A 27,030-nucleotide genomic window follows, 5' to 3' on the forward strand; every position below is an offset into this window, starting at 1 on the left:
ATGGCATCAGGAGAACTTCTATTTGGAAACATTCGGGCCTTGTCCTGCAAACCGGTGTGTCAATTTCTAAATTTAAATCGGAGGGTCTTAAGACTGATGACCACACAATGTGTGAACTGTATCAAAGCTGTGGACAACGAAGACACCCACTTGAACAAAACTCGAGCTGCTTGAGATGCTTCGAGGCTTCCTGTTTTAAAACCTCGACAATATGGAAACTACGATGGCACAGCATCGCACCCTAGTGCTTGATCTTGGGACCTAAGGCTTTTAATGAGTGCAAAATGATGTGGGACAAAAATCGGCATGCACCGTCCCCTCACTACTCAAACGAGCTGACAGCTTAACGCGAACATGTCAGGTACTAAAACGAAATTCTTCTGCTTTCTTAGTACCTCAAAAAAGTCAGCGAGTTACATGAAAACATGTTGTTCATGGATAAGACTGATAGCACTGGGACCCCGGACAAAGATCGGAAAGCAAGATTTGACATCAGTTAAAAGAAAAACAACGCTTACCTAGAGTACTTTCTTTAAACTAGTTTACGAAGTCCGAGTAATCGCGAATCACAAATCCCACAGTATAAAGTGTCGAACGTGGCGAGAGCTGCACTCGCGCAGGAAAGCAAGAGACTTGCCTCACTCTACTCTACACAAGAATGCCCTGGACGTCCTGCTCGCAAGCTGGAGCTCCACAACTCTGTCAGACTGCACACACACTTCAGTTTCGTATCCACAACCCCTAGCAAGTGCAGGGGTGGCGGCGATGGCAGCGAACAAGTATGTGTTGGTGTTGGTGCCACTGCAGGGGACGGCGAGCCAGACATGGGACAGTCCGTGCAGCAGCGTCTCCAGAGCTGTGTTCGACACTTCCACGTACAAGGTTGCGCATCCGGATGAGGTTCACACACACTTGGGGTTAATCTGGTAGCTGCTAGGTGTGGCGTGCTGGATGGTATGTCCCGCGGTGTTGGATTCGCGGATGCCGGTTGTTTACAAAGCTTTGCTTTGCCTTGGATGGTGCGGAGTGAGTCACTGATTGTGAGTGGTTGGGTGGTGGGAGAAGTTCCACATTCCAGAGCTTCGAGTAGGGACGCTGGACTCTCTGCTGACGATGAGCGACGATCTGACCAAGGTTCCTTGACGAGCTGGGGGCAGCTGAGTGATTTGAATGGTGGGAATGAATGCGTAGGACCCGATTGAACTGCGTATGACTTCCGGACTGGCCTTGGAGAGTGCGGGTCGCACGCGCCAGGCGATCGAGTGATGTGAGTAATGTTGTGACGTGTTGTGGTGGCTCCCTTAGTTGATGTCAGTAGGTCTTGTATGATGACGAGTAGCATGATGTTCTGGGAGAGCGTTGCAGCGGTTGACCTGATTTGTGAGTATCGTAGTGGATGTTAGCGAAGTGCTTTGAACGAGTGCCAATCGGATTGGGTTGTTTGGGGATGAACACCGTTGAGCTCGCACTTGTGCACATTTTGTTTTTCTGAATTTTGATTCTCAGGCTGAGCATGGGGATAGCAAACGATTATCATCCAGAAACACAGCGAATTAGATGTGCGGTAATGAAGTGGTGCAAGCCAAGTGCCACGCCAGGGCTAGGAGATCCAAGTGCATTAGAAGTATAGCGATCGTTTTGGACTGGTGGAAATGAGTTGTAGCCATTCTCAAGTGGTGTTGTGATTGAAACGGAGGTAGTCGCTGTACGTGTACGCTCCGATTGCAGGCCAATCAAGTGATGGAGTCGATGTTGCACTAGATTCAGAGGCAAACAGACGACTTGGAGGGGGCATTCGATGCCGACAGCAGCAGCGCTCTCTTTGTGACTGGAGTTCCCCTGGACTCTTACATCACCAGGTGCCGGAGCCATTGGAGTTCGGGTGGCGCAGATTGAGTGCATGAAGTTGAGTAGGAAGACATGGGCGTGGCAGGGACGATGTCTGACGAGGCCTTGCCCTGATGATGTGCAGGTTCGACTGGGACGCGGCGAAGTATTCAACCATGACACCGTTGAGAGAGGTGGTGGACACGATTCAGGAGGGCGTGTCGAAGCTGGAGGATGATCTGAAGGTGCCGAATTTTGGGGTTTTATTGAGCATGTCCAGTGGGGTCCTTGGTTGGAATCGGCAGGTTGTTGCGACAGCGGCATGGTAGAGGTTGATGGGCACGTCCTTTCGGTTCGGCCAATGTGAAGTGGACGTTGATCGGTGACGGCATTTGCAATCCAGCGTGAGGATGCGTATCGTAGGGGACGCCGTTTTCTCGTGTTTGGTGGGCAGAGCTTTGGTTGCAAGTAGGGGATGAACACTCCCGCTTACAGCGGTGGTGTGTGCGCGCATAGATTAGGGTTTCGGAGTACATTAATGTGAAGACGTAAATGACGACCATGTTGCGGAAGCAGAGAGGCAGGTGCGTGTGTGGGTGTGGGTTTCGAATTGCAGGGGGGTGTGTAATTCAAAAGTGTGTGGGTTCCCCAAATTTGGAGCTGGAAGTGATTTGTGATGCAGCGCTGGAGTGGGGTGCTTGTCAGAATGGTGTTGCAGTTTGAAACTGACGGTGACGATGAACAGCACGGCAGTGCGGTTCTTTCCGGATCCAACTCGAACTCCCGAACTTGCCCCACCGTCGACCAGCCAATTATACACCCGGATACAACATCGACGCGTTCACGGTTTCCGCTCTCACCATCGCCAGCTTCTGTTTTACAAATCGCTCACCAGAAAACCCTCTCCCTTGCAGCGGTCCTGAAGTTGTCCGCCACCTTTCGGAAGAACGTCACCGTAAACAGAGCATTCTCGTTGTCCTCTGTCAGGTTCTTCGAAGACCGTGGAACCTTTATCACCCACACATCACATCACATCACATCACATTGATGCACAGCGAGCGCATGCCCAAGACGAGCTCCGCCAATCTCTTCAATAGTGGTGCTATGCTATTGAAGGCGAGGCAAGCAGTAGGAAACAGATGCATTTGGGGCGTGCATCCCTGTGTTGTGAAGGGAGATTCGCTGGTTTGGGTGAAATTGCATGTTTGGCGGATGGTGACGAGTGATGTTTCGTGTGGTGGTGAACAGGTTTTCAGCGAGTAGATGCACTTGTGTGCTATCAGAATGTTCACGGAAAGCATCTTGAGATATGGGCTTCCGCCGAAGCTCCTGATGAGCATTCCCTGTCCAACGGAGCGAGTGGATTCGACAGCTTCGTTCGAGCGAAGTGAACTTGCATGACCATGGTGCTGCGCAGCGTTGGGGGTGGTTCTGACTGCACAGTGTGCTGTGGTTCAGGCCGCTGTTTTGGCTCCGAGCGCAAAGGCGGAAAAGAAAGTTCGTGGAGTGTGTGAGAAGCTGTCTAGCGGGGCAAACAGGTCCACGTCGTGGGCTCTCATGAGAAGGGTAAATTGAGAGATGGATAGACATGTATGTATTATGGGAGCTGGAGGAATGGGTGGTTTGAGGGGCTTTGTGTTCAGCTCAGAATGCCGACACCCAGAGTGAGATGACGAGGAGGATGATGTCACAGTTGGTGACTGCATTGCAAACAGAGATTGTAGGAATGGTCGCGGAGAGTTTTTGGCTGATTGGTTGCGTTGGAGGCGGAATCGATCGCATGCTAGGCAGGAGATGCAAGGAACAGGGGAATGGCGAGCTGAAGGGAGGGCTGTGTTTTGTGTGTTTTGTTTGTGGCAGTTCGTTTTGGAAGGCGGAGGATGATGCAGGGATGATGGGACTTGCTGGTGGAGATTCGCAGGTGCATCCATACGTATCGCTGACCGTGAACTTGGCTGGATAAGAGTTGGAATGACAGTTTTAATTCTGATCCTTAGGCGCTGGACATTCCAGGAGGCGGTCTTTTGTGGTTAGTCATGCAATTTTCGGGAAGGATTGGTCTTTGATAAGTAAGTGGTCATACGTTTAAATTAGAGTCGTCTGCATTCTTATGTGTTCTATACTCGATAAATTCCATATCGTGCATTGATCCTCGGGTAGATAATTAGGTTATAGGACCGAAATTTTTGTGTCGTGCGCTCGGGTTTGATGTTTAGTTGGTCAGCTGGAACAAGCCCGGATGTGATGTTCAGTGTACTTATCACGCAATACTCTCTACCCAATTTACTGCTGTCGTTTTTTTTTTTTTTTTTTTTTTTTTTTTTGCCGTGTAATCACTTTTTGATCGATACAGCGAAGGTTTGCTTCACAACAAGTTCACTTTACATTTGTATCTAATACAATGTCACATGAGATGCATGATATTTTCCAACGCATTTTAATTGCACATCTTAACTTTGAACTGAAACTCTTCGTATTATTATTATTATTATTATTATTTACTGTTATAAGAATAGAGAAGTTACGTGTTTTACAACAAATACATGTCTTAAGTGTAAGGATTTGTTTCTCCTGACGTATATCTAATTATCAAACAAGTTCTGGGCAGCTTGGGAGCATGGCATCGAGATCGGCCGCCTTTTGTCGGTAGATGGAAACTGTCTCTCTGCTTGTGAGCTTCGTTCATCCGTCCATTTGTATGTACTCATCCACAGCTCCTGTCCATCCCTCCACGTGGCATCTGGGGTCCTAAATCTGACGTGGCAATCCTCCGTGGCTGCAGCTCCTGGGCCAGTCATATTTTTGTGGCTGAGAGACTTCATCTGGGCTGCATTAATTTCGTGAATGCAACCAGTGCATTGCCTTGAAGTTTCCTCCTTAATGTGCCTCATGGGGGCTATTTCATGGAAATGAGGAAGAGTTTTCATTACCTACACCTACTTTGGAAATAGACTTTGGAATTGTGTGCCAACCTCTTGTGGAATATAAGATTCAAGATATGTGGAAAGATTTGTTTTGGCGGTGTGTTTATGGGCTTTGCATTGTTAGTGGGTGGGTATTGAGTTTGAATTTACGTTGAAATTCTAGAATGTTGGTGTGCCTACTGGAAATTGTGAGGAATGTAGAATATCATTTCATTCTCAATATTATTTTAATTATAATAAGATATGACCATTTGCCAATGAAGACTAACTTGTACGGGAGGGCGAGAATGAAGTGCAGTGTGAACGAGGCCTGGGATCGTAAAAGTCAAAAGTAACCGTGCCCTTCGCCGTGGGAGCTCACCGTGAAGAGGCACGCATGAGCACGGAGACCCCCTATACCCACATGCACATGCACACATGGCGCACGGGTGGGCCAGGCCGGGCCGGGCCGGGCCGGGCGGGGTGGGGCGGGGATAGGCGGCGCGGGCCGCGACGAGGAGGCAGCGGAGGCAGTGAGGGAGGGCGGGGGGTGGACGCGAACAAGGACGTCGACAATGTGTGGCGGGATTTGGCATCAAGTCGCGCACTTGCACAGGCAGAAGTGTTTCGTGTTCGCGGCGGATTGAAAGTCCCGAGTCCTGCCAGCCAGCGAGCGCCATTGCCAACAAATGGCCATCCAGCATCCCCACATGCCGCCCTCGTCCGCGCCCCAGATGGCGCCGCACCCGGGGCCAGTCATGCCCTTGCAGATGCACTATCAGGCTCAAGGCCAGCAGCAGGTACGAATTCCACACAACTCAAAATCAGCGTCTGCGTTTCGTTTTGGATGCAATGATTCCTCCCTGCGCTCCACTCCACACTCCCCCTTACCGCCCCCCTCCTTCCCTCATTTCGTTGTGGATTCGAGACATGACATGGTTTTGAAAGACGTTGTTGGTGCCCCTCTGTGGCACACCCGCAATTGTGTGGACGCACTCGTTGTGGGCGTCCCTGTCGGTGTTGGTACACTACAGTCATTGCCTGGTTGGGTTGGGCTTCGTTTCGCTTGGCTTGGCTGGTCTAGGTTGGCATGCCTTACCGAGTTGTTTGATGTTATTGGACGATCGTCTGTGTGAGGGGGCGAGCTTGGGTGGATGAACAGGGTTTGGTTTTGGTTTGATTGGACCCGCGCATTCAGTTGGTTGCTTATGCTGTGAGTGATCGTCTTGTCGTTGCCCTGGGTTTGATTATGGCTGACGAGGAGTACAAGATGTGTGGTTTGGCGTGTGGGTCGTCTTGCCCCACCGTTGGATAGAGGTTGTGCTGACGGCGGAGATGCCAATCCAGTGGTTGGGTGCGTGAAAGAAATGGATGAAGATTTTTGAGTTGTCGACTGTGGCATACTTACGATGGGTTTACCTTAGAGTTGGTGTTTTCGAAGGTTTGCATGTTGATGGGCTTTTTTTGGGGTTTGTCCGTACGTCAAGAAATCGGTGATTTTGAGGACCCATTTGATTAGGGTTAGTACAAGGATGACATTTTCCACGTTTAGAGATTGATTTCAAGATCTGCAGTGGTCAGAGTGGAAACCAAAGCTGGGTTTTTCAATGCATTTTGTTTGAAGCAGTGTTTTCAACCGAACATTCAGTTTGAATTTTTGGAGTGAAGTGTCTGTGAACATGACTTTTCAGAGTAGTGGGTGTAGCAAACCAATGTATTTCTTCCAGAAGATTTTTTTGTTGGAAGTGTCTCTTTTTGTGTGGAGAATGAAAAAATGGTTAGTTGGGTTGATAACTCTTCGAGTGTTTTTGAGTAAAAGGTGTTTATCTGGAGGTAATGTACCTGTCTAGATTGTCATGTCGTTGTTTTAGAAGATTGTTGATCATGCGGAGATGCTTTTCAATGCATTACTCGTGTCGCTTTTAAAATTTTAGAGTAGTTGATTGTTCTTACCATATCACCAGAATTTATTTTCACATTACTGGGAAGTGAATATACAGACGCAGCTCCATTATCAGCAAATTCAGAAGCAGCAGCTGTCCCAGTTCTGGGCCCAGCAAATGCAGGAGATGGAGCAAGTCAATGGTACGTTCATACTCCTGCATGAACTTCAATCTTGGAAATGCACGAGGTAATCAATCCCGTAAGGATTATCTCAATTGAATGAAGGCAGACGAGAGTCTGTAATAGCTCATAAAAGTGCATAAAAGTGTAGCGTATTTCATCTGGTAACCTGACTGTCAGTTGAGCTGCGCCAGTTTCAAAGGGGTCTATTTGGATGTGTTGGTATGTATTTGTGATTGAGGGCTGCAGACGGTCAAGTAAGAGTTATCGTGCTGCGCATACTTTTTAATTTTTTTTAAACTGCCTTGGAAAAACTCGATGGAAAGTTGTACAGAAATCTCTTTCGTGTTTTTGAGTCTATTTCCTATAGTTGGATTTAATGTACGTTTCTATTTTTGGGACACTTACTTTAGTAAATCTGTCAGATTTTAAAACTCACCAGCTGCCACTCGCGCGCATAAAGAAGATCATGAAGTCCGATGAAGATGTTAAGGTTGGTACTTCTTTGCCCTACTTCCTCTTTTATATTTTAATCAGAAATTCTGTCTCACTTATTTAGTTTTATGAACATTAGACTTGGCTTGTCTTACTGGGATGGAAGTTTCATGTGCAGTGAGTGAATTTGGGATGGATTAGGGTGTCGACTAGCGTTTGCTGAAGTCTAAAGACACATTCGCATTGAAATACTTTTGTTTAATCATATTGCTGGTATGTGGATCATGTTTCTAAAACAGATGATCGCAGCAGAAGCTCCGGTGCTATTTTCTAAAGCTTGCGAGATGTTTATCTTGGAATTGACGCTTCGTTCTTGGATTCACACTGAAGAGAATAAAAGACGAACACTTCAAAGAAATGATATTGCTGGCGCTATCACTAGAGGCGACATTTTTGACTTCCTTGTAGACATTGTTCCACGTGACGAGTTAAAGGTACACTCCTGAGAACGAAGTCTTCTAGATACCTGTTCTATGTGTTCGACATTGATCTTGTGGTTCATTTTCTTTTCTGTTATCTCAACTATTCATATAATATTTTTATAATTTATTTATGTCGGCTTTTATTTATTTTTTGTTTTGTTTGTCCTCTGATTATGGTGAGACCACTTGGTCATCTTGATGCACTCTGTTAGTATGTCCTCGATTTGCTTCAAGAACCTTGTATTCTGTACTTGTGTTGCAGGAAGAAGACTTGGGTGTTCCATGGTCTGGAGTTCCAGGGATTCCAGCTGAGGGGGTGCAATATGGAGGAATGTACTACCCTCCCATGCCCGGGCAGCCAATGCATCATCCTATGGGAGCCCCTGTAAATTCCATATCAAACCTTTCCAACTTTTGTGGGCTACTCTGGTCTGAACTATATGATTGACCTATGAATGACCATACATGGCAACTTATAATTGGTGCAATTACCGCTGTGTAGTGTTCTAAAAGTGTGACTATATTTTGTGTCTTATTCATTGGTTACATCTTAGGACGTATGCTGTGCCTCGCAGTGAAGTCTAGGAAGGCTGATCACAGTTGTCAACTGTGCAGGAGATGATGGTCGGCCAGCCAGGCATGCCACCAAACCCACAAATGATGTATCAGCCACCACCGGTAATTGCTGGCTTCGAAACCCCCTTTTCATTTTCCCTGCTTTTGAGGCTACTAGCATACCTAGCTCTCAGCTTCTTCAACTTGGCTGTGCACTTCACTTCACATCTGAGAAATTATTGGATGAATACATATATTTAGTATGGCTGTTTTTATGTCTTGCATCACCTGTCTTGCAGTATCATGTTTAATGATCAAATACATTTTTATCTCTTTCTGAGATTCGAACGGATTAAAGATCCGTCCCAATTCCATTTCTTTTGTATGTCAGTTTTTGGTTTAATTTTTGCCGTTGCTGTTCTTCCAGGCTGCTTTCGCGCCGGAGCAGCAGCAGCAACAGCAGCAGCAGATGCAGTAACCTCAGGAGAATGCAAGAACTTCTGAGCTCTGAGATACAGGGCTCTTGAACCAAGTGGCTAACGTCACATGCAGCGGTACTCATCGTAATGGTATTATTAATTGTCACTACAAGGAAGGAGGAGTCGCAACATGCAGGTGTATTCTTGTCATATCGACACTTTTGGGTTTAGCATTAAATTATATTTGAGTAGCTTGCACATCTTAACTGTAAACATCGACATAAATGATTCTCAGTTCTACTCATTGTAGCTATGAAGGTATTTATTTAAGCACCGTAACTAGCGCAGGGAATATCACGCAAACTTTGTGAATCTATAGATTACTGCCCGCCGGCCAAGTATTAGCAATTGCAGAATTTCATTTAAGTTCAGGTTGAAGGCGTAAGTATCCATTATCCTAGCATTGGTAATTTTCTCATCGTCCTGTTTTTTCTTCTTTAGACTTTTGTATAAGTAAAACTTTTGGATTCTAATCTACAGTCTCGGTGGTTACAGCGTGTTAATTCGGGCACTAATTTCGTCACTGTTCTAGGCGCCTTTTTAAACTGAAAATACATCAGGTGATTGATATGATATATTTCATATCTCTGTGCTCGTATCAAATTGCCCTTAGATCATGTCATTCGTGAAGTAATGGATGTGAAAAAAAAATAGAGTGAAAAGCGTTTAACATTTTACTTCTGGTCTCACAAATCTTGAAGCTTTACGTGAACACGGTGGCGAGTAAAAGACTTAATGAGTAATCTCATCTAAGTTTTCAAGACATGGTTCGCAAACGTAATGGGAGTGGTGCTAACGGTCGTTGGAGAATGGATATGATGGTCTTTATTCTTGTTATTGCAAGCGCCGATTGCGCCTTCACGAGTGTTCACAATTTTCATTTGTATATGGCCTGCTCAGGACACGACAAAAGTATATCCACTTCCACAATAAACCTTCGTTTTCACGTAGTTAGCACTAGCATGTTGGTCATGTGTCGCACTAAAAAAGCCCGAAGAAAGCCTCGTGCTTGCAAGTGTTACCATATGAGGAACCTCCTGATCTTCAAGTGAGCCTAGACCAAGCTGGCCGTGCTCAGCCCAACCCCACATCATAATCCTTCCATCCTCTGCAATCAAATGAAACAAACCCCATAACCCCACCAAACATTCACGTCGGATTGACACAAAACAAGTAAACACCTTATAACAAGTAGACCCAGAAGTACGAAGATGCAACTAGTAGTCTGTGCATGCTGGGAACGTACCAAGAACTGCAGCAGAGTGCTCTGACCCAGCTGAGATCCACGAAACTCTCATTCCCTGTGTTTCCACTTTCTGAAAATCCACACCAGAAATTTGTCTTTGCGATTTCTCAGCTGCACCGTCTTTCCCCTCCCGTTCCCTCGTATATTGCTCGATTGATTTGTGAGCGACATTCACCTCTTGCGCCCTCCTTTCAGAATTGTTGGAAACGCGTGAGATCCCCAACTGTCCACAGACATTATTGCCCCAGGCGAAGACTACCTTGTTTTCTGTACAATCGCAACAACGTGATTTCTTGAGAAAATGCTTTTTTTACACACTAGTGGAGTCCAAATCCTAACATTACATCACCAAGTTCCACTTTCTGAGCGTCTTGTGTATGTGTGAAATGAGTTACCTGCCAGAGCAAGACCATGGCGCCATCCAAGTGACACTTGGATCAATTTCAGACCTGAATGTGAAAGATGAGGCTGTTGCGAGTCAGGGCCATCATTATAACCCCTACCCCATAAGAAAAGATCTCCCATTCCTGCAATTTTTCACAAAAATGCAGCCACGCAAGTGCGATTTGGAAAGACACATGTAAGTGAGTAGGAACTGAACTCTGAAAAAATTAGACAAAAAAGGTCATGCACAATCATCATTAGGCATTACTCTAGCCTACACTTATGATAGGAGAATACAAAACCAGTTTGATTACTACACCACACATAGTTCCAACTATTATGCTGGCAAGTAAAAATAAGATCATTAGTTTCCATTTAATTCCACACCAAAGAAAAGCACAGTTGCACATCACATCAGTGCTTAACATTTCATTATCAGAAACTAATCTTAACATTAGTGATACAGATAGGTTCAACTCACGGGTGAGTGCAGCGCTGTGGTCTCCATTTGCAGAAACACTCACAACCCCATGCATGTCGAGAGAGTCCACCCTCTGAGGGCAAGAAAAACACCACTTGTTTTTGCTCTCACTACCATTTGTTTTCATTTGGATCCCAAGCTGTCCCCGCTTGTTGAACCCGAAAGCATACACAATTGAAGTGCATACGGAACCTAATAATCGAGCAATCAGAGAATGATTTTCCGACTAATAATTCTGAGCTCCACTAGCACATTCAGGTAGAAGAACTGTGCAAGAGTAGTCAGGAGCCAATTGGTCAATCGCATTATCACACTGTTAACTGCGTTGTTATTGAGTGTTTTGTGACTTGATCATTTCTGAACAAGGTTCGGCATTCCAAAATCAAAATGCACCTCAAAACTGCTATTTAGGCAAAGATACATGATGGAAGAGAAAAGAATTTACTATAGACATCAGCCATGATTAAGAAGATAATGATAAGGAATTGATAGCATACCTTGGGTGACGGCAAGAGCGAGCGTGTGCCGCATACCGCATGCCACCATGTTGATACGCTCAGATGACAGGTGCTCAACGCGACCAGGCACCAGGCGAGATTCTGTGTGTCCATGCCCTAGCTGCCCAAACGTCCCATCCCCGCAAGTATAAAGCGCTCCATTGTCTACATTGCACATAACCTACCAACTTAAGTGTACACGACATACAAACACTCAATCAGATTGCCCAGGAGAAATTAAGTTTGAAACTGAGAAAGATTTAGAACGAAAAGATCAATAACGTCCTTAACAAGCATCCACTCGATCCCATAGAAGCCCAAAATGATGCATTTATTAAGGAGCCTTTGGGATATCTAAAGTGAGCGTGCCGACTATTTGCTACAAATACGTCATGGCTAAAAATCAGTCTAAAATCCGGTTGAGAAACAAGAAAAGATTGAGACACACCTGTTACAAAGGCGCTGTGATTCCAGCCAGCAGCTGCATGGCTGATGCGTATGCCCTGAAGTGAAGAGATGAACCTTGGCACAGTGATGGTTGTCTCATCTCCATGTCCCAAAGCCCCTGCTTGGCCTCGGCCCCAAGTTGCAACGTCACCACATTCTAGCACAACCATCGCAGGTGCAAGACTTAAGCTGCTGTTACAATACCCATGCCAGGTGCACAAATCTAAGAAACACTGGACATGCATAAGGACTCTTACAAGAATCGTAAAGTTAATGAGAATGATCAAGTTACGGCAGCGTGAGGGAGTCCACAGTGTCAAAAACAAATAGTCTCAAGTACAAGGCGAAGAATAATTAAATTTCTTACACTACTATTGCAGATAACAAGGGTGTACAAGACTTTAATCAGAATTTGAGCTGAACTAGTTTATGGGTACAACTGAATCGAGAATGTTTACGGCTAATAGTCGAAGAATCAGTGTCAGAGATATAAGGGACACCAACTTCTCTGTTCTGAAGTCTAGTCGTAGACAATTTGCACTATCAGAAAATTATACGTGAAGCAAAGTTTAGGAATCGACATTGAAGCAATTTTTAAGAAGAGAATGATATAGAGTGTAGGATTAGATAATCCTTCAAAATTGTGCATGATTTAACATAGAGACATTCCAAATCATACGCTGCCAGCTATGGAAAATGTAGAGCCTATCACTAGGTGAACACGCGACAAAGATCGAAAGCATTGAAATTCGAAAACAAGATACTAAAGCAGGAGCTGTACCGAAGACAGCGATACCATGAGCTCCTCCACAAGCTATGTCCACGATGAGTGCAGCATCGGAGAGAGCTTCAACACGCTGCGGCGTCAAGGCATCGATCAGAGTGCCGCATGCCAGTTGCCCGTGCGTCCCAGCTCCCCAGCTCCACACTTCCCTTACTCTACATTTCCCGATGTCCATCCTAGCTTTTTAAAAATCTGTCTGCACTTCTGGAACACGAACAATGTGTCGCATACACCGTGAGCAAATATTGAAGTCCGCACACTGCTAGTTTTAGGGCTTAAGGCATCTGGGTAGAAACATCAACTTCGTGAGGGTGCCTTTAGTTTGACTAGGCATTCTAATCCTTCTACCAATTATCGAATGCAAGTTCATTGCTCACACCCTCAAGTTTCAGCGCGCATCCGTCATAGCCTCACTGTCGGATTTGTGTACAAAGGAACCGAACGACTTGCAGTTGCTAGGGCTGCTGTGGAGGAACTGAGCAAACCCACACCCCCGCTTACCGGCGAATATACGAATGAAGGTGGATGAGAAACACGTCCTCCTCATTTTGGCCCAGATGTTCATCTCAAGATACAGACAGGGCAAAATTTGGAAGTCTGCAGCTTATTTCTGGAAGTAAGAATGCTCTGTTAACCATGCTGAGGCCCTTGGACATTTTCATTTGTTGCGACTAGCTGCTGGTGGGCGTAGTGGTTCACAAGGGCGTTTATGAAACCAAACTTCTGCAATTCCCCGTATGGCACAGGTGATCTAGAGGTTCAAACTGCATCTCACTCCTTGGCGTGTGCTGCTGTAAGCACAAGGTTCCAGCAAACTTCGACTCAAATGAACATGAGTCAGGAATTGCAATCTATGCTTTTCCATTACCGCACATCGTTGCATCTTGTGAGATTTGGACATCAAGCTGACAGGATGATTTGGGAAGTTGGAGGGACTACCCCTGGCCTTGTCCACTCCGATCGTTCAATGCTAAAATAGGCGACTTCTGAAGTGAACGAGGAAGTTGATGAGGATGTATCCGATAAGAGGCGACGTTTCACCAGCTTCACAACTCGGAATTATCTAATGTAAGCTTTGGAATGAACTGTTTTCTTTCTCTACTCGCTTCGCAAAGGTTGATTCCACACGTCTACTCTGGAACAAAAATGACTGATGATTTTCAATCGCAGGTGCTGTGTCTTGAAGGAAGAGAAGATCGATGAGAATGGACGCATGGCACTCCTTCAGTTGCTGAAATGTTCTAATACGACCGCCATGGGTCCTGTATAAGAGATGGATTGACGGATGGAGTAAATGACTCTACATGTTGGGCATGGAGCAAAGTGTACGGGCATCGTCTCTCTCCCTCTTCACATAAGTTCTTAAGCTCCAACATCTTAAACTCACAGATTCCAACAACATCTCTGATGTCTTCACAATTGGATCAGTTCTCAATCGACCAATACTAAACAAAGTAACCGCTCTAGCAGCAACACCTTCAGAGCGTTAGCAGAGATAATTTCCCAGAAGGACGATTTCGCAACGCAATCCTGGCACGCCGGCAATTGCTCTTTTAGGGTAGCGGAATTTTGGACCGGGTACTGGATAGAGACTATGAGGGCGGCTTACAACCTCTAAAACGCAGTCTACTGTTCTACGGCCCTGGCGATTCAATTGTTACAGGAAACACCACCAAAGTAAATTTACGGGGGAAACTAGGAAAGGATAGCTGGAATTCATGGGATTCGGCTTGGAAGACGAAGTTGTCTCAGGCTGTGAGCATGATGATGCTGGGCAGTTACACATCAAATAGTGGACGGGACGTGCTGATGACTTTGCATGGCTCCAGGGTATAGAACGTCCATTCGGATAATGCCGGCAATACTTGAGTCAAGAATGTTGTACGTTCGATTAGTTGCGAATCGGCACGTGTCGAGGAAGCGGTATGAAGGTTCGCCAGCCTTGATTGAAATGAGCAGATCCTGCACTCTCCCAACCAATTAAACAAGTTCCTTAGAAGTCATAATTATGATTTGCGTCATAAAGAAGGAATAGCCCCCCTGGAAATGGAATTAACTCTGTCATGGATAAATTTGTACTGTTGAAACAGTGTTATGGGCAAATGAATGCCCCTGGAAAAAGACAATGGTGAATGGCATTTACAGCCTAATAGGCTGCACTTGGTACTCATCTAGGTTGTGAGTCTGTTAATATACAAGATACAGGCTAACCTATGGTGCCAACAAGACACCATTTCTCAGGGAAATGAGCTAAAAACTACATACTCGAACCCCCTCTTTGCGACATTGCAGAATTTGCCTCCCGTAGTGAAGTCCTGGAATCCATTGTTTTCCTTGTTTTCCTTTTCAGGATTCATGCTGCTGCGATTCTGTCAACCCATCACGAGGATTGTTAGAGAAGGGTAGCAACAGGGAGCGATTAGCTACATGAAGAACATGTCAATATAACCTAATTCGAAAGCGTGGGGGTCGTACCACCTCTTTCTCACGTGGTCCTACTAATGCGGACTAATTGATGATGGTGAGGGGAGTTCGAGAATCTCGGAAGGAGGCCTCTACCGATTGGAACACTTTGCTCAGTCTAACAGGTCCACCGACGGCGTGCTTTGCTCGAAACTCTTTGAGCAACATATCAAGCGGTGGAGTGCACAAGGCGATAATTGAAGACGGGGTCGGCACTTGAATTGTTCTTTTTCGGGGAGTTGAACAAGTAGGTTTATCCTCCTTCACCAGACGAGTTTATATGCATCAAATATATGGAGCAAAGACGAAAGTGAAAACCAAACATTGCCTGGATATGCTATCTATCACAACCATGATGCAGAATACAATTATATAATATTGATCTCTTGATGCACAAATGAAAAAAGACTACATGGAAGCCAGGAACAGTAGTGTACCAAATATTCTTCCTTCAGGTGATGATCAGTTTGGAATTGAACTCCAGACAATCCTGACTCATGACTTCTCTCAAGTTCTGCAGCTGCTTCAGCCTGTAATTTCATGGTTGATTGCATTTTGCATGCTGCTTCGTGCTCTCCAGTGCAGGTACCTAAAATTTTACGGAAAAAGAAAAAGATAAGGAATTGATCACATGACAACTACAGCGGCTTGAAATATTGATCAAAGTTGCCAAACTATTAAAGCGTACCAATTTGGCAATGTTAACAGACGTATTGAGTTGATTCATGGGAGACAAGGCTTGGTGCACTTTTGTCCTAGTTAGGAGAACATATTGTTCTTGAAAGCGGGAAACGTCGTGAATGTTCATGCGTATAATTTTCATATACATATATAGAATTTGTGTAGGAAAAGGTATAAAGAGAGCATACCGTTAATAAATGCCACAGTATTGTTGTTTTGTGCTTCAATCTTCAATCGGGCAGTATCTTGTAGGCCTTGAAGTTTGACGAGAACATTTGCATTTGCTTCCAATCCCTCTCTGAAAACCGGTTGTGCAAATGAGTACCAGGTAAATGTACTATTAAGTCATCACAAGAGATGCCATGTAAGAGATTCCCAGAATTGTGAAGAAAGTAAATACTGACCTGAGAATTGAAGTTGCAGCGGCAGTGTGGGACGTCACTAGATGGTTTACTTCTTTTTTAATAGACTCCCACTTCCTTCCAGATGTCGTTGTGTGGCTGGTACTGAAACATGATACAGAAGTTCGCTTATCTCAGCACGTGAATATAATCCTGTAACACAATTGCTACAAAATTGACATGAATAATTTTATATCGAAGGTGGAGACCGAGTGCTACGCACCTTGATTGAAGAATCTCATCCATGCGAGACACAGATGTGGCAAACATGGTAGCGTCTTCAAGGGAGGATGCACCTGCCGTAGCTGTGAAGGTATTCAGTTTTCCGTTGGCAGTGATAGCTTCCTGTTGAATCTTCTCAAGTCCATGTTTCGTCCTATGGGCATGTTGACTAGCAACCTCCCTAAGCTTTTTAATTCGAGTATGAACCTAGTTCCAAGATGCATTTCGGTAGGAAATTACGGTACGATAAAGGTAACATAGCAACTAAGAACGCTTAGGAACTACATGTCCCAGAGACTGTGAAACCTGATCACCCTAGTTTGTGTTATTGTGTTAGACATTCAACAAAATTTCAAAACTTACAAGATTAGTCCGATTTCCCAGGGAACTCGCCAACATTGCTGTGATGCTTTCCAATAGTTGAGTGTGATCTTTTCTCGCATGTTCCTTATCACAACAACACTTCGTCAGAATGTAACCACATAATACCTGCAAACTCAATTGAATTCCAATGAAGCCCTCCGCGCACGAAGGATAGATGAGTTGGCACGGAACTTATCAGAACATTGCATTGGGTACGCATTGGCAAAGCTATGCGATGCCAAGTGACAAATTGGCGCTAATACACAAATAATTAACGAAAGATGACCAACCTCATAGGCTTCTGCAAGTGCGTGGAGCCCTTTATCATGGTTTGCGCTGCTAAAAATGATGCACTCATTGAAATTAGCAGTGTCGACTTCTATGGCGGACAAGGATGCCATAATTGTTCTTGTTATGTCTCTGGCAGCTTGCAGGCACTTTTGGGCCACCTGCGAGGGGCAGTGAGCTGGATTTAGAGAATTGAGGAGACTTTCTGTGCAAGAACATTGGCATTTCCAAGGCGCAAAAAATTAGCTTGTCAATGCACTACAGGTCCTTTACCTGACGTTGATGTTGTGCGAATTCAGCCAATTCTTGACTTTGGTTGGAGAGGCTCTCTTGCAAGTCATGAATCACGCTTTGCGCATCAGCGACAGCGCTAACCAACAGCTGTTGAGATCAGAGGATCTATCAATACAGAATGCAACCACATAGATTCATGCTATTTCTTTAACGCAGTATCAAAGCGATCACGTCTTTCATTCTTCAAAATCATCAAACAGCCAACATTTAAGGAATTGTACCTGTTCAAGAGCTTTAGGATGAGCAGCCACTTTGGAATCGAGGGACTTGAGTGTCGAGGAGGATACGTCCTCGTGTTCAAGCACTGCTGTGTGGACCAGCTGCAACTGGGACAAGTACAGGTCCTTCAACCCTTGAAGCTTTTTCTTCAGCTCCTCCTCAGCCTGCAGGTCCACAAAAGTAGAGAATGACAGTGATTCTAGTCCTCATACATCGAGCTTGGAAGCGAAATGTGGTTGAAGTCGAGGGAAATTACCTGGTCCTTAAAATTTAAAAAGGAATGAAGTTGCTCTTCCAGCGTCCGTAGCTGCTGCTGTTGGGTACCTACACCTACTACCACCAAAGTACGAAGTTCCTTCATGTGCTCTGTCAGCCCACTTTGGAAAGCGTTCACCAATTTCTGGTTTTTGAGCTCCAGGTCCTCCTTTCGTTCTGTTCACGAAACAGAACAAGCAATTTACTAAGGTGAGCAATCACGTTCCTAAAAAACGTGATGATTCATAAGACTGAAAGTAGTGATAGCATCTCTAGTCATTTGCAGAGAGTTGGACTGAAGCACTAGAGGGCCAAATTGGAAATTTAGAGACTTCACCTATCTTCGCGAACAACCCTGCGACATCCTGAACAGTAGCCTCCAACTCCTCTCTCAATTCCCCTGCTCGACTAACAAGGGCTTTCTCTGTTTCACTCTGATTCGCAATTACATAGTCACGTTCCCTTATAGCACAATTAGCCTGCTTCAGATTCTCTGTCGTCTCATGCAAGGTTTGTTGAGAGCACTCTAGTGATTTCTGCATGACCAAAATTCTCGCGTGTCAATGTAGCGCAAATTTTATTATGAAGAGAATTAAAGAAGAGACCCGCGAACTTATTTGCTAAGTCTTCCTCACCTGGGTTTCGTTCAGCTTAGTAAGAAGCGCTGCGCAATCTTGTTGACGAGCTTCGTTTAACATCTGTAGGTCTTCAATTTGCTGCAGTGGAAAAAACGTAATGTTCATGGAAATTTGCGTGATTTGTTAACCTCGGCTATGTAACAGACACAACGCACATGGTATTTAGTGGTCCAAATAATACCTTGTCTTTAGCTTCCACTTCCAATCCCATGCGCTCAATCTTGTCCACCATTGCCTGCAACAATATGAACTTAAATTTAAACTGTCATAAGTGGAAGTTCGACAATTGGTGCTTTGATAATGGCAAGAAACATTAAACAACCAATATATGTCATTTAGTTTAACAAGGTGGGTAGATGTTTTTGACCTTTTTCTCAGCTTCCTCCTCGAAGTAGCGTTCCCGAGGAATATATATACCATTCCTTTCACGAGCGGAATATACCTCTGTTACATATAAATACAAAATATATCAGTCAGAAGGTGGCTGCCAAAATGGATTTGAGCAGTTATATCGTCCTTACTCAGAATTTAGAATGTGAGGAAAAGGTACACTTCAGCACCTGCTTTTAGTTTCTCTATCTCCCCATACAAATCTTTAATAAGTGCGGACTTCATAGTTTTCTGATTCACCTGAGCACGCATGGGCAGACAGTCAGACTGAACTGTAACGGTGTGGATCTGGATGCTAGGAATCGCCACTGCAAAAAGGCAATGGACATGAAGTTTATGGTGAGAAATGCACCTCTGGTTTATTCTTTATATTTTTAGCCCGATACGCGTAGTCTAAGGTGCTGAGTGTTTCGTCAAGGCAGTGGACAGATGGGGAGACAGTGGCTATGATGCATGTCTTTGTTTTTCCACCCAAAGAATCTCTAAGCAGTCTTGTCAACTTGCTATCCCTGCAAAAGAGGAGACATGAGGCACGTTCAAATCCAAACAACACGAGGGAATTCAATTTTATGGCAGCAACAAGTCGAAAATTACAGGATTCATCACCTGTAAGGAACATGACCCAGATGTTCGACCAGAGATGTAATGACACGTCCAAGAGTGAGAAGACTTTTGTTTATTTCTCCAGCTTCTCGAGCCCGATTCTGTGAGAACAGGAGGTACAATTACAATTAAATCCGAGTGGAACATTGTCAAAAAAATAGTTTAAAAGACGAATCGTTGAATAAAGCACACACTACTTACGTCTTTGGCACCAGAGCGAGATATATTTTCGGATCCTGCCAGATCCACCAGATTCAACTTTCCGCATTTCATCAGCTCCTCGCCTTCAGGAGTGGTTTCCTTAATATGGATAGTAATTGAGAATATAGAATGAGATCGGCTGCGAAGGATGAAGAACATCCAGTGAGGATAACATTTGCATAATTGGTCTTACAATGCTTATTTTTCACAGAAAGTCTTCGAGTTGACTTCAAAGCAAAATTTGACGTCAATGCCCAACTTCCAGCGCAAGTGTTAACGTGAATCTCATATCCTTTCAGCCAGACATCGTCCAAATGCAAAAGCGCAAGGAAAAATAGAGCTCCAACTAGTTCAGTTCATACCGCAAAAACGCACCTGGATTGTTTATTCAACAAAGTCTCGGCAGTCTGGCGTTTTGCCGAACCCCTATCAAGTAGAGTATAAATCTCGTTCGCACTAGTAACGATTTCTTCTTCTAAACCTCTAACTAGGACTCCTCCTCTTCCATCCTCCATCAATGCAAGTGGCTTCTTAATCTTCTCATCGATTACCACCTTTGAGTACTCTTCAGGTGCCAGTAAATCGGTGAGTTCCTCATTGTAAAGCTCTAAGTAGCTGACTTTGACGCTATACTCTTGATTTTCTTTGTCAAGAGTCTCGAAAATTTGTTGTATAGCACGAGGAATTACTCCAGCGTCGGCAGGAAGTTCTCCATTCTGCAATGTAATTTTTCAGTATTAGACAACAATCGGATCCCAACTTTGATCCATTCCAATGTTCTTTGATACTGCTAGCCTCCTGGCAAGAGGTAGACACATGCGAAAGTTTCTATGTGACCCAGAGAAAAATTCAACGACTTTCCCACCCTGGAAGATACTTAACCTTCGACTTTCTTCCTAATCCTTCCATGGTGTAGGTTTTCCCTGTCCCAGTCTGTCCATAAGCAAATATAGTGCAGTTGAAACCATCTAAGGCCTCGTTGACAATTGGAGCGATGGCTTGGTCATAGAGATCAACTTGTCTTGAAGCCGGCCCAAATACCTGAATTACAATTAGTGGCAGAAATTAAGTAAGAATTTGGAAGGACGAGATAGTAAACCCACAAAGACAAGCGATTCGATTTAACTTCTAATTCTTCCATGCAACGACTCATTTTCTACATCTCTAGAACAAACATTCAATGTTGAGGGTCTGTGATGCTTTACAAAACATGTTGGAAAGAGGACATGTTCAAAATTAAATGGAGGGGGATAGTGTGTGGAAATCGGACGCATGGCTCATTTCTTCGTTCTTAAGACTAAAAGAAAGCATGATTGGAGGCAAACAGTACAGTACAATGCAATTTCAGCTGAAATCGTTTGGAAATTAAGTTCAGGATTGCCTTCAGAACATGCCGTCTAATGCTGCGCACGCATACTGACGAGGTACAAAACGAGGATGTAATGTTCGTAAATGTCAACCAACCTTGTCAAAAGTGAATGTTCGGTCAATTTGTTTGCTAGCGATAGTCTGAAGTACGGTGACCTCTCGTCGAGTATCATTGCAAGAAATGACTTGAGGATTTTTTATTCTTTTCTCTTCTTCATTTAAAGGCCTGCAGAAGAGCATTACACAGCCTCAGCATGCCACTTATTCGCAAGAAAAGGGGTCAGCTGTAACTGCAAAAAATTGCAAGAGGATTAATACCTGCAACGAAGCAGGACTTGTACGGCTACGCTTCTGTCTTTTTCTGATCGAGCAGCCATCAATTCGACCGGAACCTTGGATACTATCCGAGGGGTCCGTGGAGAAATCGACACAAGATCGCGAGCCAGGGTTCCTTGAAGCTCAAATAACCATGCAACTAGAGATGTATTTCTGCAGAGAAACCTCTAACGAAAAATCACATTTCCTGAACCCCTTCACTTGAACAACTAGAAGGATACAATGGATTCGTTCGAAACCTAAGCCCGTCGCCAAGAACGCGTCGAATGCTCGGATTCAAGTGTCAAGACAATGCAGCAGTGCATATCGCACTACTTTTCAGGAGAGAGTTATTTACTATACGATAAGGCGTGCGTCCATGGATTGCAATGCAGATCTGAGAGAAGGCTTGATCTCCCTTGGACCAAAGCAAATGCCAGTCACAAACTACAAAGAGCCGCATTCACCTTCCTCCACTTATTTTTGATCGTCACAGTATTAAGAAAATCGAAAACTACACCGCAACACGTAAAGAGTTCTCCTTCAAACGGAGCACAACTCAAGCGTCCACCACAGCTTCATGGAAGACGAGACGCAAGCACCGCGGCAAATAGCTTTCGCGCATCCTCTTAAATAATTACAGCAAAGGCACAAATCGAAACCCTCTAACATTTAACAAATCTGGCAGTTAGTGACCGCGACATTGAGTTCCAAATCTCAGTACACGATCTTCTATCCCAACCACTCCACGTCTGGATCCAAAAACGATTTAACTCGAATTCCCTGTGCGCGAGACGAGATGACTGCAACAGGGGAGTCGTGAAACAGGAAAGAAAGAACGAGGGCTTGAAATTGATCAACGAAAGGGAGAAGTGACCAGCGAGGAAAGATTCACAGGGAGCGAAGATGGGGGCGAAAGGAAACTGCCGAGCGGGAAGAAAGGGAGGGAGCCGAGGGCATCATCTCTCGGACCCAACCATGGTATTCACCCTTCGCCTTCTCCGCATTTCGAAATTCCGTTCCCGCTTAACTCGCAACAACACGCTCATCCCCTCTGCAGTTGAACATGCCTTCCTGCCCATCTATTCGGGGCAATCATCGCCTCGCATTGTCCTCCACCGAGGACAACAGCGACTAATGGCAACCTCATCGAGATTTCAAATCTCTGGAAGATTTGGCGGGCAGGAGGAAGCATGTTGCTCCTGGGGACAGTTCCATGGACACAACGGTGATAGTGTTTGAATGCTGAGTTAGTTCATAGGCTGCGAGGCACTCCGGGCTGTCTCTCGGCGTTGGCAAGCTCGTCGAGCATGCGGGTGGGGCGCCTCGATCGTGCATGCGATCCATGGTTCGTTGTGTTCGCTCCGGTGCGCCAATCATTGGCGCTCTCATTGATTGATTGATTGAGTGAGTGAGTGAGTATATTGGGGAATATTGCTGCGTAGCTTTCGACAGCGCTGTGAGTGGACCCTGCTGCTGCCCTCATTGCGGTGCGGCCTCGGAACCACGCGCTCTCTTCCCATTCAATGTTTGGATGAGTTCCTCGCTGTTCATCCATGTGATGATGTAGTGCGTTCTTCGTTGGATGATCAAAACCTTCTCGCTAACTTTAATTAATTAGTGTGAGTCAACTGATAATTATAAAATTAAAGAGGAATGGAAGAGGGAATTTGGTTTTTTGGTATGAAATAAATTAAATATAAAATTTATTCAAAGAATTTGATAAGAATTTAGTTTTTCTTTTTTCTTTTTTGAATTGATAGTAGTATTAAATTCTAAAATTTATCTTAAAAGATTTACATTTCTTTTTTCTTATTTCTTTCAAAACTGTATAGTTTTTTATTTGTTTATTGCAATAAGAATGGATTAATGACAGATATTTATTATAGAAATGTCACACAAACTAATTTAATATACTTTATAGATTTTTTGTAATAATCTAAATACTAAAGAATTTTATATGTTTAAATTTAGTATTTTAAAATAAAAAATATAAATAATTTTTAGAATTAGTTGAGATTATAAATTAGATAAAATTTTGACATATTATAACATTAATGGTATTATTTACTATTGTTGTTGCTATTATTTATTCTATTTTAATATTATTGAAATTTTATGATTATTATTATTTAATTTAGTAATTATAAAAATATTATATATTATTAAAAAAATTAAATTATTTTAAAATTTAAATAAGAAAAAAATAAATTATTTGAAAACTTCTATTACTACCAATAAAAATATGCAACATAAAATAAATAACATGATATAATATATATAGAAAGTTATTAAAGCCATACTTCTTAGCTATGTTTTGAATAATTCAATTCAATGTTATTACAAATCATATAGTATACTCATGACTATAACTCAATGCGGATGAGCTAAATCATCATGTTCCAAAATGTGTTTGGTCATTTAGCTCAGCAACCATAAATGCAGAGGTAGTCCTATCTTTTGTGTCCAAGACTCTCTTTAAGAATCACAACAAAGACAAGCAAGCATTATTGCCAAGTTTGTCATTTGATAAATAAAATTTCATATTTCTTGCTCTCTTTTTCTTTTCCTAGATAATAATAGCTTATCATTTTTTACCTTGGAGCTTGTGTTTGTTAAGATAGACTTGTATAGCTCAGATTTATTAAAGTGGAGATATATAGCTCAGATCTATTAGGAATTGGAAGTTATATAAGTAGGCTTGTGAGGGGAATTCAAGAGGTGTAGAGATGAATCTTTTGTCAAAATTTTTTGATTTGGCACTAGAGTAATGTATTCCATGCATTACCAATGTTGTATAGCATTGGTGATGATTTTTTACAAGATTTGTAGGCTTAATATGTTTTTATATTCTAAAGTTCATTGGAGATGCCTTTACTTTTTTACTTAATTTTATCAATGACTTTAGCCACACCTTATGGCTTAGAATCTAGTAGTAGAATAATTGGAGCAAAATCTTATAGTGGAATGGTATAGAATCTTATAGCAAAATTATAAGTAGAAAATATGGTCATATTATTAAATTCATAGTTTTAATAAAATGACTTACTCAAAGATAACCTTACAATAAAAAATGTGGCCTATGACTTGTACATGATCAATAAAAGAGATGGAATTTTAGGCTAGGGCAAACTAGTTCATGTAGAATAAGTTAAATGTAATTTTTTTCAACTCGATTTTTTTTTGTTTTTTTTTTTTTTTTTTTTTTTTGCTAATTGCAACTAAATCCATTGTTGTTATACAATGAATTGGATAAACATTCAATACTTTTAGTTGTGGATGCTATCAATTTCAATGACAAAAATAATAGTAGAAGCCCACAAACCATGAGATGCAAAGATGAATTAAAGACATGTCTAAACCCTCTTTGTTAAAGTCTCAGACCTTATAACTTTGGTTTAGCGGTAATTAAAACTATTATGAAAGAAGATAAGCATGATCTCTTACTCAAAATGTTAAATTTAAGTAGTACAATCAAAGCATCAATTAATAAAGTGACAAATGTGAAAAAAAACTTCTTTTGATTTGAAGTTAGAGAGATTCAATGCTAGATCAAATATTAAAATCATTAAAGAGAATTGCATAGTCATTGATCTATCCTTATATGAAATTGAAGAATTGATGAAAAAACATTGATTGTGTTGAAATCAAAAGTAGAAAATAAAAAAAATAAAAAAAATCATTGAAATGTGAAAGTTGTTGAAGAACTTACTATAATGGATTGTAGGCTCTTTGATATAGGACCAATCTACCTTGAGAATCTAAGACTCTTTTAATCTAAAGCAATATAAAATCTCATCACTAAGTAGAACAAAATGGATCAAAATAAAATTGAATAGAACTAAATAGAATAGGATATGAAAGATAAAATTGTGCAAACAAAAATAGAACAAATTAAAATTAAACAAGAAAATACAAAACCAAACTTTACTAAGAGAGAAGATCCAAAGCCATGCTTAACTAAATGTCCAAAAGGCCATGGCTAGTCCTATTTATATCTATTCTACCACAATGGACATCTAAAATGTTCCTAGATGATAGACCTCACTTAGGTAATCGTCCTAAATTCCTTGTAGAAGGTTCTATGGTAGGCCGCCCTTAAATAACTAGCATAGGCTCTTTCTATAATATTTTATAGTAGATTCTATATCATCCATTAACCTAGCTTTAATTTTAGAAACTTCTATAATTTTTCAAATATGATTCCAATTATCTATTCCTATGTGTCAATAATATAAATATCTTATTTATATCCTATATAATAAGGTACAAATAAGATAATTGTATAGATAGTTAAAACTATGGAAGTTTCCAAAATTTGAATTTAGATTAGTAGAATATGTAGGATCTATAAAGAACATTCTAGAAAGAATTTAAGGTGGTTATTTAGATAGGCTTTATGATAGAAATTTTAAAAAAGACTTAAGGCAGTTATTTACGTAGGGCCTACCATAAAATCTTCTAAAAAGAATTTAGGGTGATTATCTAAGTAAAGTCCATCATCAAGGAAGATTCTAGAAAGTCTAGGATGATAGAACTTATATAAATAGGATTGGCTAAGGCCTTTTGAGGCATCTAGTTAGGTATGGCTTTGGATCCTTTCTCTTAATAAAATTTGGTTTTGTATATTTCTGTTCAATTTTATTCTGTTTCCATTTCTTCAATTTTGTCTTTCATGTCCTATTTTATTTAATTTTATTTAGTTTTTTTTTGGTCTATTTTATCTTATTTTGTGATGAGATTTTATATTATTATGGATTAGAAGGATCTTAGGTTTTTGAAATAGTCTAGTTCTATTTCATTGGTACCAAAGCAAATATCAGACTATTTACTTTTAGTATGTCAAGGTCATTTGTTGTAGTCACACTAGGTACTATGTTGATGCTACTACAAGCTAATCTTAAAAAGTCAATCGGGAGGTGAAAAGGTATTATAATAGTAGAGCATAGTAGAGAAATTATAGTATAAGAGATATGGTAGAGTAATCCCATATGGAGGTTCAAATATAATAACTCTTAGGCTAAATAGCTACTTTGTAAGAGAAAATAGAAGCCTTGAGGACAAAAGAGTTGACATTTGCTAGGTTGAAATTGAATAAGTCAAGTATATACTCCAAGACTTCATGACAAGAAGTCATATATCAATGGCTCTTCAACATGTGACAATACCTCCAACTATTTGGAACAAATACCATTGAAGGAATTCTATATGCAGCCAACTATTTGAGAGATGTGGCAGTCATTTGGTAGGGACATCAAGTTCAAAGTTATTGAGCTCAAGGTGGATTTTGTGACTAAGAGAAGTTTAAGACTGAGTTTATGAATCAATTTTGGTCCATTAATGTGGAATAGATAGCATGCGATCAATTGACAAATTTTACACAAATTAGGTTGATACAAGATTATGTCTCTCGATTCAAGTCCTTATGTCTTCAAATTGACAATGTTTTAGAAGTAGAGATAATAGATCAATTCCTATGAGGTTTGAAACCTATGATCTAGTGAGAGGTAGAGATAAAGGATTCACAAACATTCAAAGAGGCAATTAAGATTTCAGAGAAGGTTGATGCTACAAATTTCAAAAATCATGGAGTATGATCTAGAATAAGAAGTCTTATGCTGCTATCTAATATTATGGCACAACAACCAATGCCAATGGAGATTGATGCCGTACAAGGATTATTGATACCACAAAAATGATAAATATTGGTATAAAAGAAATTATGTTTTTATTCTCAAGAGTTAG

At 42.2% G+C, this 27,030-nt stretch overlaps 3 protein-coding genes, 1 long non-coding RNA gene and 1 pseudogene across 8 annotated transcripts; 3 read left to right on the top strand and 2 right to left on the bottom strand.

Moving 5' to 3' along the window:
* LOC112279844 (V-type proton ATPase subunit C-like) lies at positions 1-4,109 on the top strand (annotated as a pseudogene). The gene is made up of 10 exons (XR_016502032.1): positions 1-54; positions 582-882; positions 1,046-1,142; positions 1,507-1,564; positions 1,690-1,859; positions 1,973-2,152; positions 2,231-2,295; positions 2,573-3,222; positions 3,286-3,337; positions 3,456-4,109. The product of XR_016502032.1 is annotated as a V-type proton ATPase subunit C-like (transcript).
* A 1,225-nt stretch (positions 4,110-5,334) lies between these two features.
* Positions 5,335-9,218, top strand: LOC112279304 (nuclear transcription factor Y subunit C-2). The gene is made up of 7 exons (XM_024513614.3): positions 5,335-5,530; positions 6,731-6,815; positions 7,220-7,287; positions 7,529-7,723; positions 7,974-8,096; positions 8,327-8,389; positions 8,694-9,218. The coding sequence occupies exons 1-7, from the start codon at positions 5,420-5,422 to the stop codon at positions 8,742-8,744; spliced, it is 696 nt and encodes a 231-aa protein (XP_024369382.1). The 5' UTR covers positions 5,335-5,419; the 3' UTR covers positions 8,745-9,218.
* Positions 9,219-9,396: 178 nt separating this feature from the next.
* LOC112279303 (ultraviolet-B receptor UVR8) lies at positions 9,397-13,221 on the bottom strand. Of its 3 annotated transcripts, XM_024513608.3 has the most exons (8): positions 13,086-13,221; positions 12,582-12,788; positions 11,802-11,957; positions 11,354-11,518; positions 10,857-11,048; positions 10,387-10,518; positions 9,992-10,258; positions 9,397-9,853 (listed from the first exon to the last, which is right to left on the bottom strand). In XM_024513608.3, exons 2-8 carry the CDS (start codon positions 12,757-12,759, stop codon positions 9,642-9,644), a joined length of 1,302 nt encoding a protein of 433 aa, XP_024369376.1. In that variant the 5' UTR covers positions 12,760-12,788; positions 13,086-13,221; the 3' UTR covers positions 9,397-9,641. The 3 variants fall into 3 exon arrangements, with proteins under 3 accessions (XP_024369376.1, XP_024369379.1, XP_024369378.1); XM_024513611.3 differs by lacking the exon at positions 13,086-13,221 and having other exon boundaries at positions 11,802-11,989; positions 12,582-13,072; XM_024513610.3 differs by lacking the exon at positions 13,086-13,221 and having other exon boundaries at positions 11,802-11,992; positions 12,582-13,072.
* Positions 13,222-13,530: 309 nt separating this feature from the next.
* Positions 13,531-15,545, top strand: LOC149989512 (uncharacterized). The gene is made up of 2 exons (XR_016502113.1): positions 13,531-13,652; positions 13,755-15,545. It is a non-coding gene; the product is annotated as an uncharacterized LOC149989512 (long non-coding RNA).
* Positions 14,714-22,839, bottom strand: LOC112279302 (kinesin-like protein KIN-5A). 2 transcript variants are annotated; one of them, XM_024513606.3, is made up of 23 exons: positions 21,289-22,839; positions 21,067-21,196; positions 20,485-20,643; positions 19,978-20,318; positions 19,603-19,741; positions 19,405-19,502; positions 19,151-19,307; positions 18,969-19,038; positions 18,776-18,852; positions 18,590-18,643; positions 18,406-18,486; positions 18,108-18,306; positions 17,772-17,947; positions 17,518-17,679; positions 17,276-17,383; positions 17,005-17,163; positions 16,715-16,798; positions 16,353-16,558; positions 16,133-16,234; positions 15,917-16,026; positions 15,485-15,636; positions 15,060-15,308; positions 14,714-14,953 (listed from the first exon to the last, which is right to left on the bottom strand). In XM_024513606.3, exons 1-22 carry the CDS (start codon positions 21,345-21,347, stop codon positions 15,093-15,095), a joined length of 3,039 nt encoding a protein of 1,012 aa, XP_024369374.1. In that variant the 5' UTR covers positions 21,348-22,839; the 3' UTR covers positions 14,714-14,953; positions 15,060-15,092. The 2 variants fall into 2 exon arrangements, with proteins under 2 accessions (XP_024369374.1, XP_024369373.2); XM_024513605.3 differs by having other exon boundaries at positions 15,144-15,308; positions 21,289-22,838.
* Positions 22,840-27,030: the final 4,191 nt, after the last annotated feature.

This window comes from Physcomitrium patens, chromosome 3, assembly GCF_059467195.1.
Source record: "Physcomitrium patens ecotype Gransden chromosome 3, ASM5946719v1, whole genome shotgun sequence".
In the NCBI taxonomy this organism is placed as follows: domain Eukaryota; kingdom Viridiplantae; phylum Streptophyta; class Bryopsida; order Funariales; family Funariaceae; genus Physcomitrium; species Physcomitrium patens.

Coding starts and splice junctions, on each gene's coding strand:
- LOC112279304 (XM_024513614.3), top strand. CDS start 5,420: ATGGCCATCCAGCATCCCCACATGCCGCCCTCGTCCGCGCCCCAGATG. Junction 5,531..6,730: donor AGGCTCAAGGCCAGCAGCAG/GTACGAATTCCA, acceptor GTGAATATACAG/ACGCAGCTCCATTATCAGCA. Junction 8,390..8,693: donor TGATGTATCAGCCACCACCG/GTAATTGCTGGC, acceptor CTGTTCTTCCAG/GCTGCTTTCGCGCCGGAGCA.
- LOC112279303 (XM_024513608.3), bottom strand. CDS start 12,759: ATGGACATCGGGAAATGTAGAGTAAGGGAAGTGTGGAGCTGGGGAGCT. Junction 11,519..11,801: donor TCACAGCGCCTTTGTAACAG/GTGTGTCTCAAT, acceptor TGTGCAATGTAG/ACAATGGAGCGCTTTATACT. Junction 10,259..10,386: donor CCATGGTCTTGCTCTGGCAG/GTAACTCATTTC, acceptor GCGATTGTACAG/AAAACAAGGTAGTCTTCGCC.
- LOC112279302 (XM_024513605.3), bottom strand. CDS start 21,347: ATGGCTGCTCGATCAGAAAAAGACAGAAGCGTAGCCGTACAAGTCCTG. Junction 16,799..17,004: donor CACTTGCAGAAGCCTATGAG/GTTGGTCATCTT, acceptor TGTTGTGATAAG/GAACATGCGAGAAAAGATCA. Junction 15,309..15,484: donor ACCTGAAGGAAGAATATTTG/GTACACTACTGT, acceptor CGTCTGGTGAAG/GAGGATAAACCTACTTGTTC.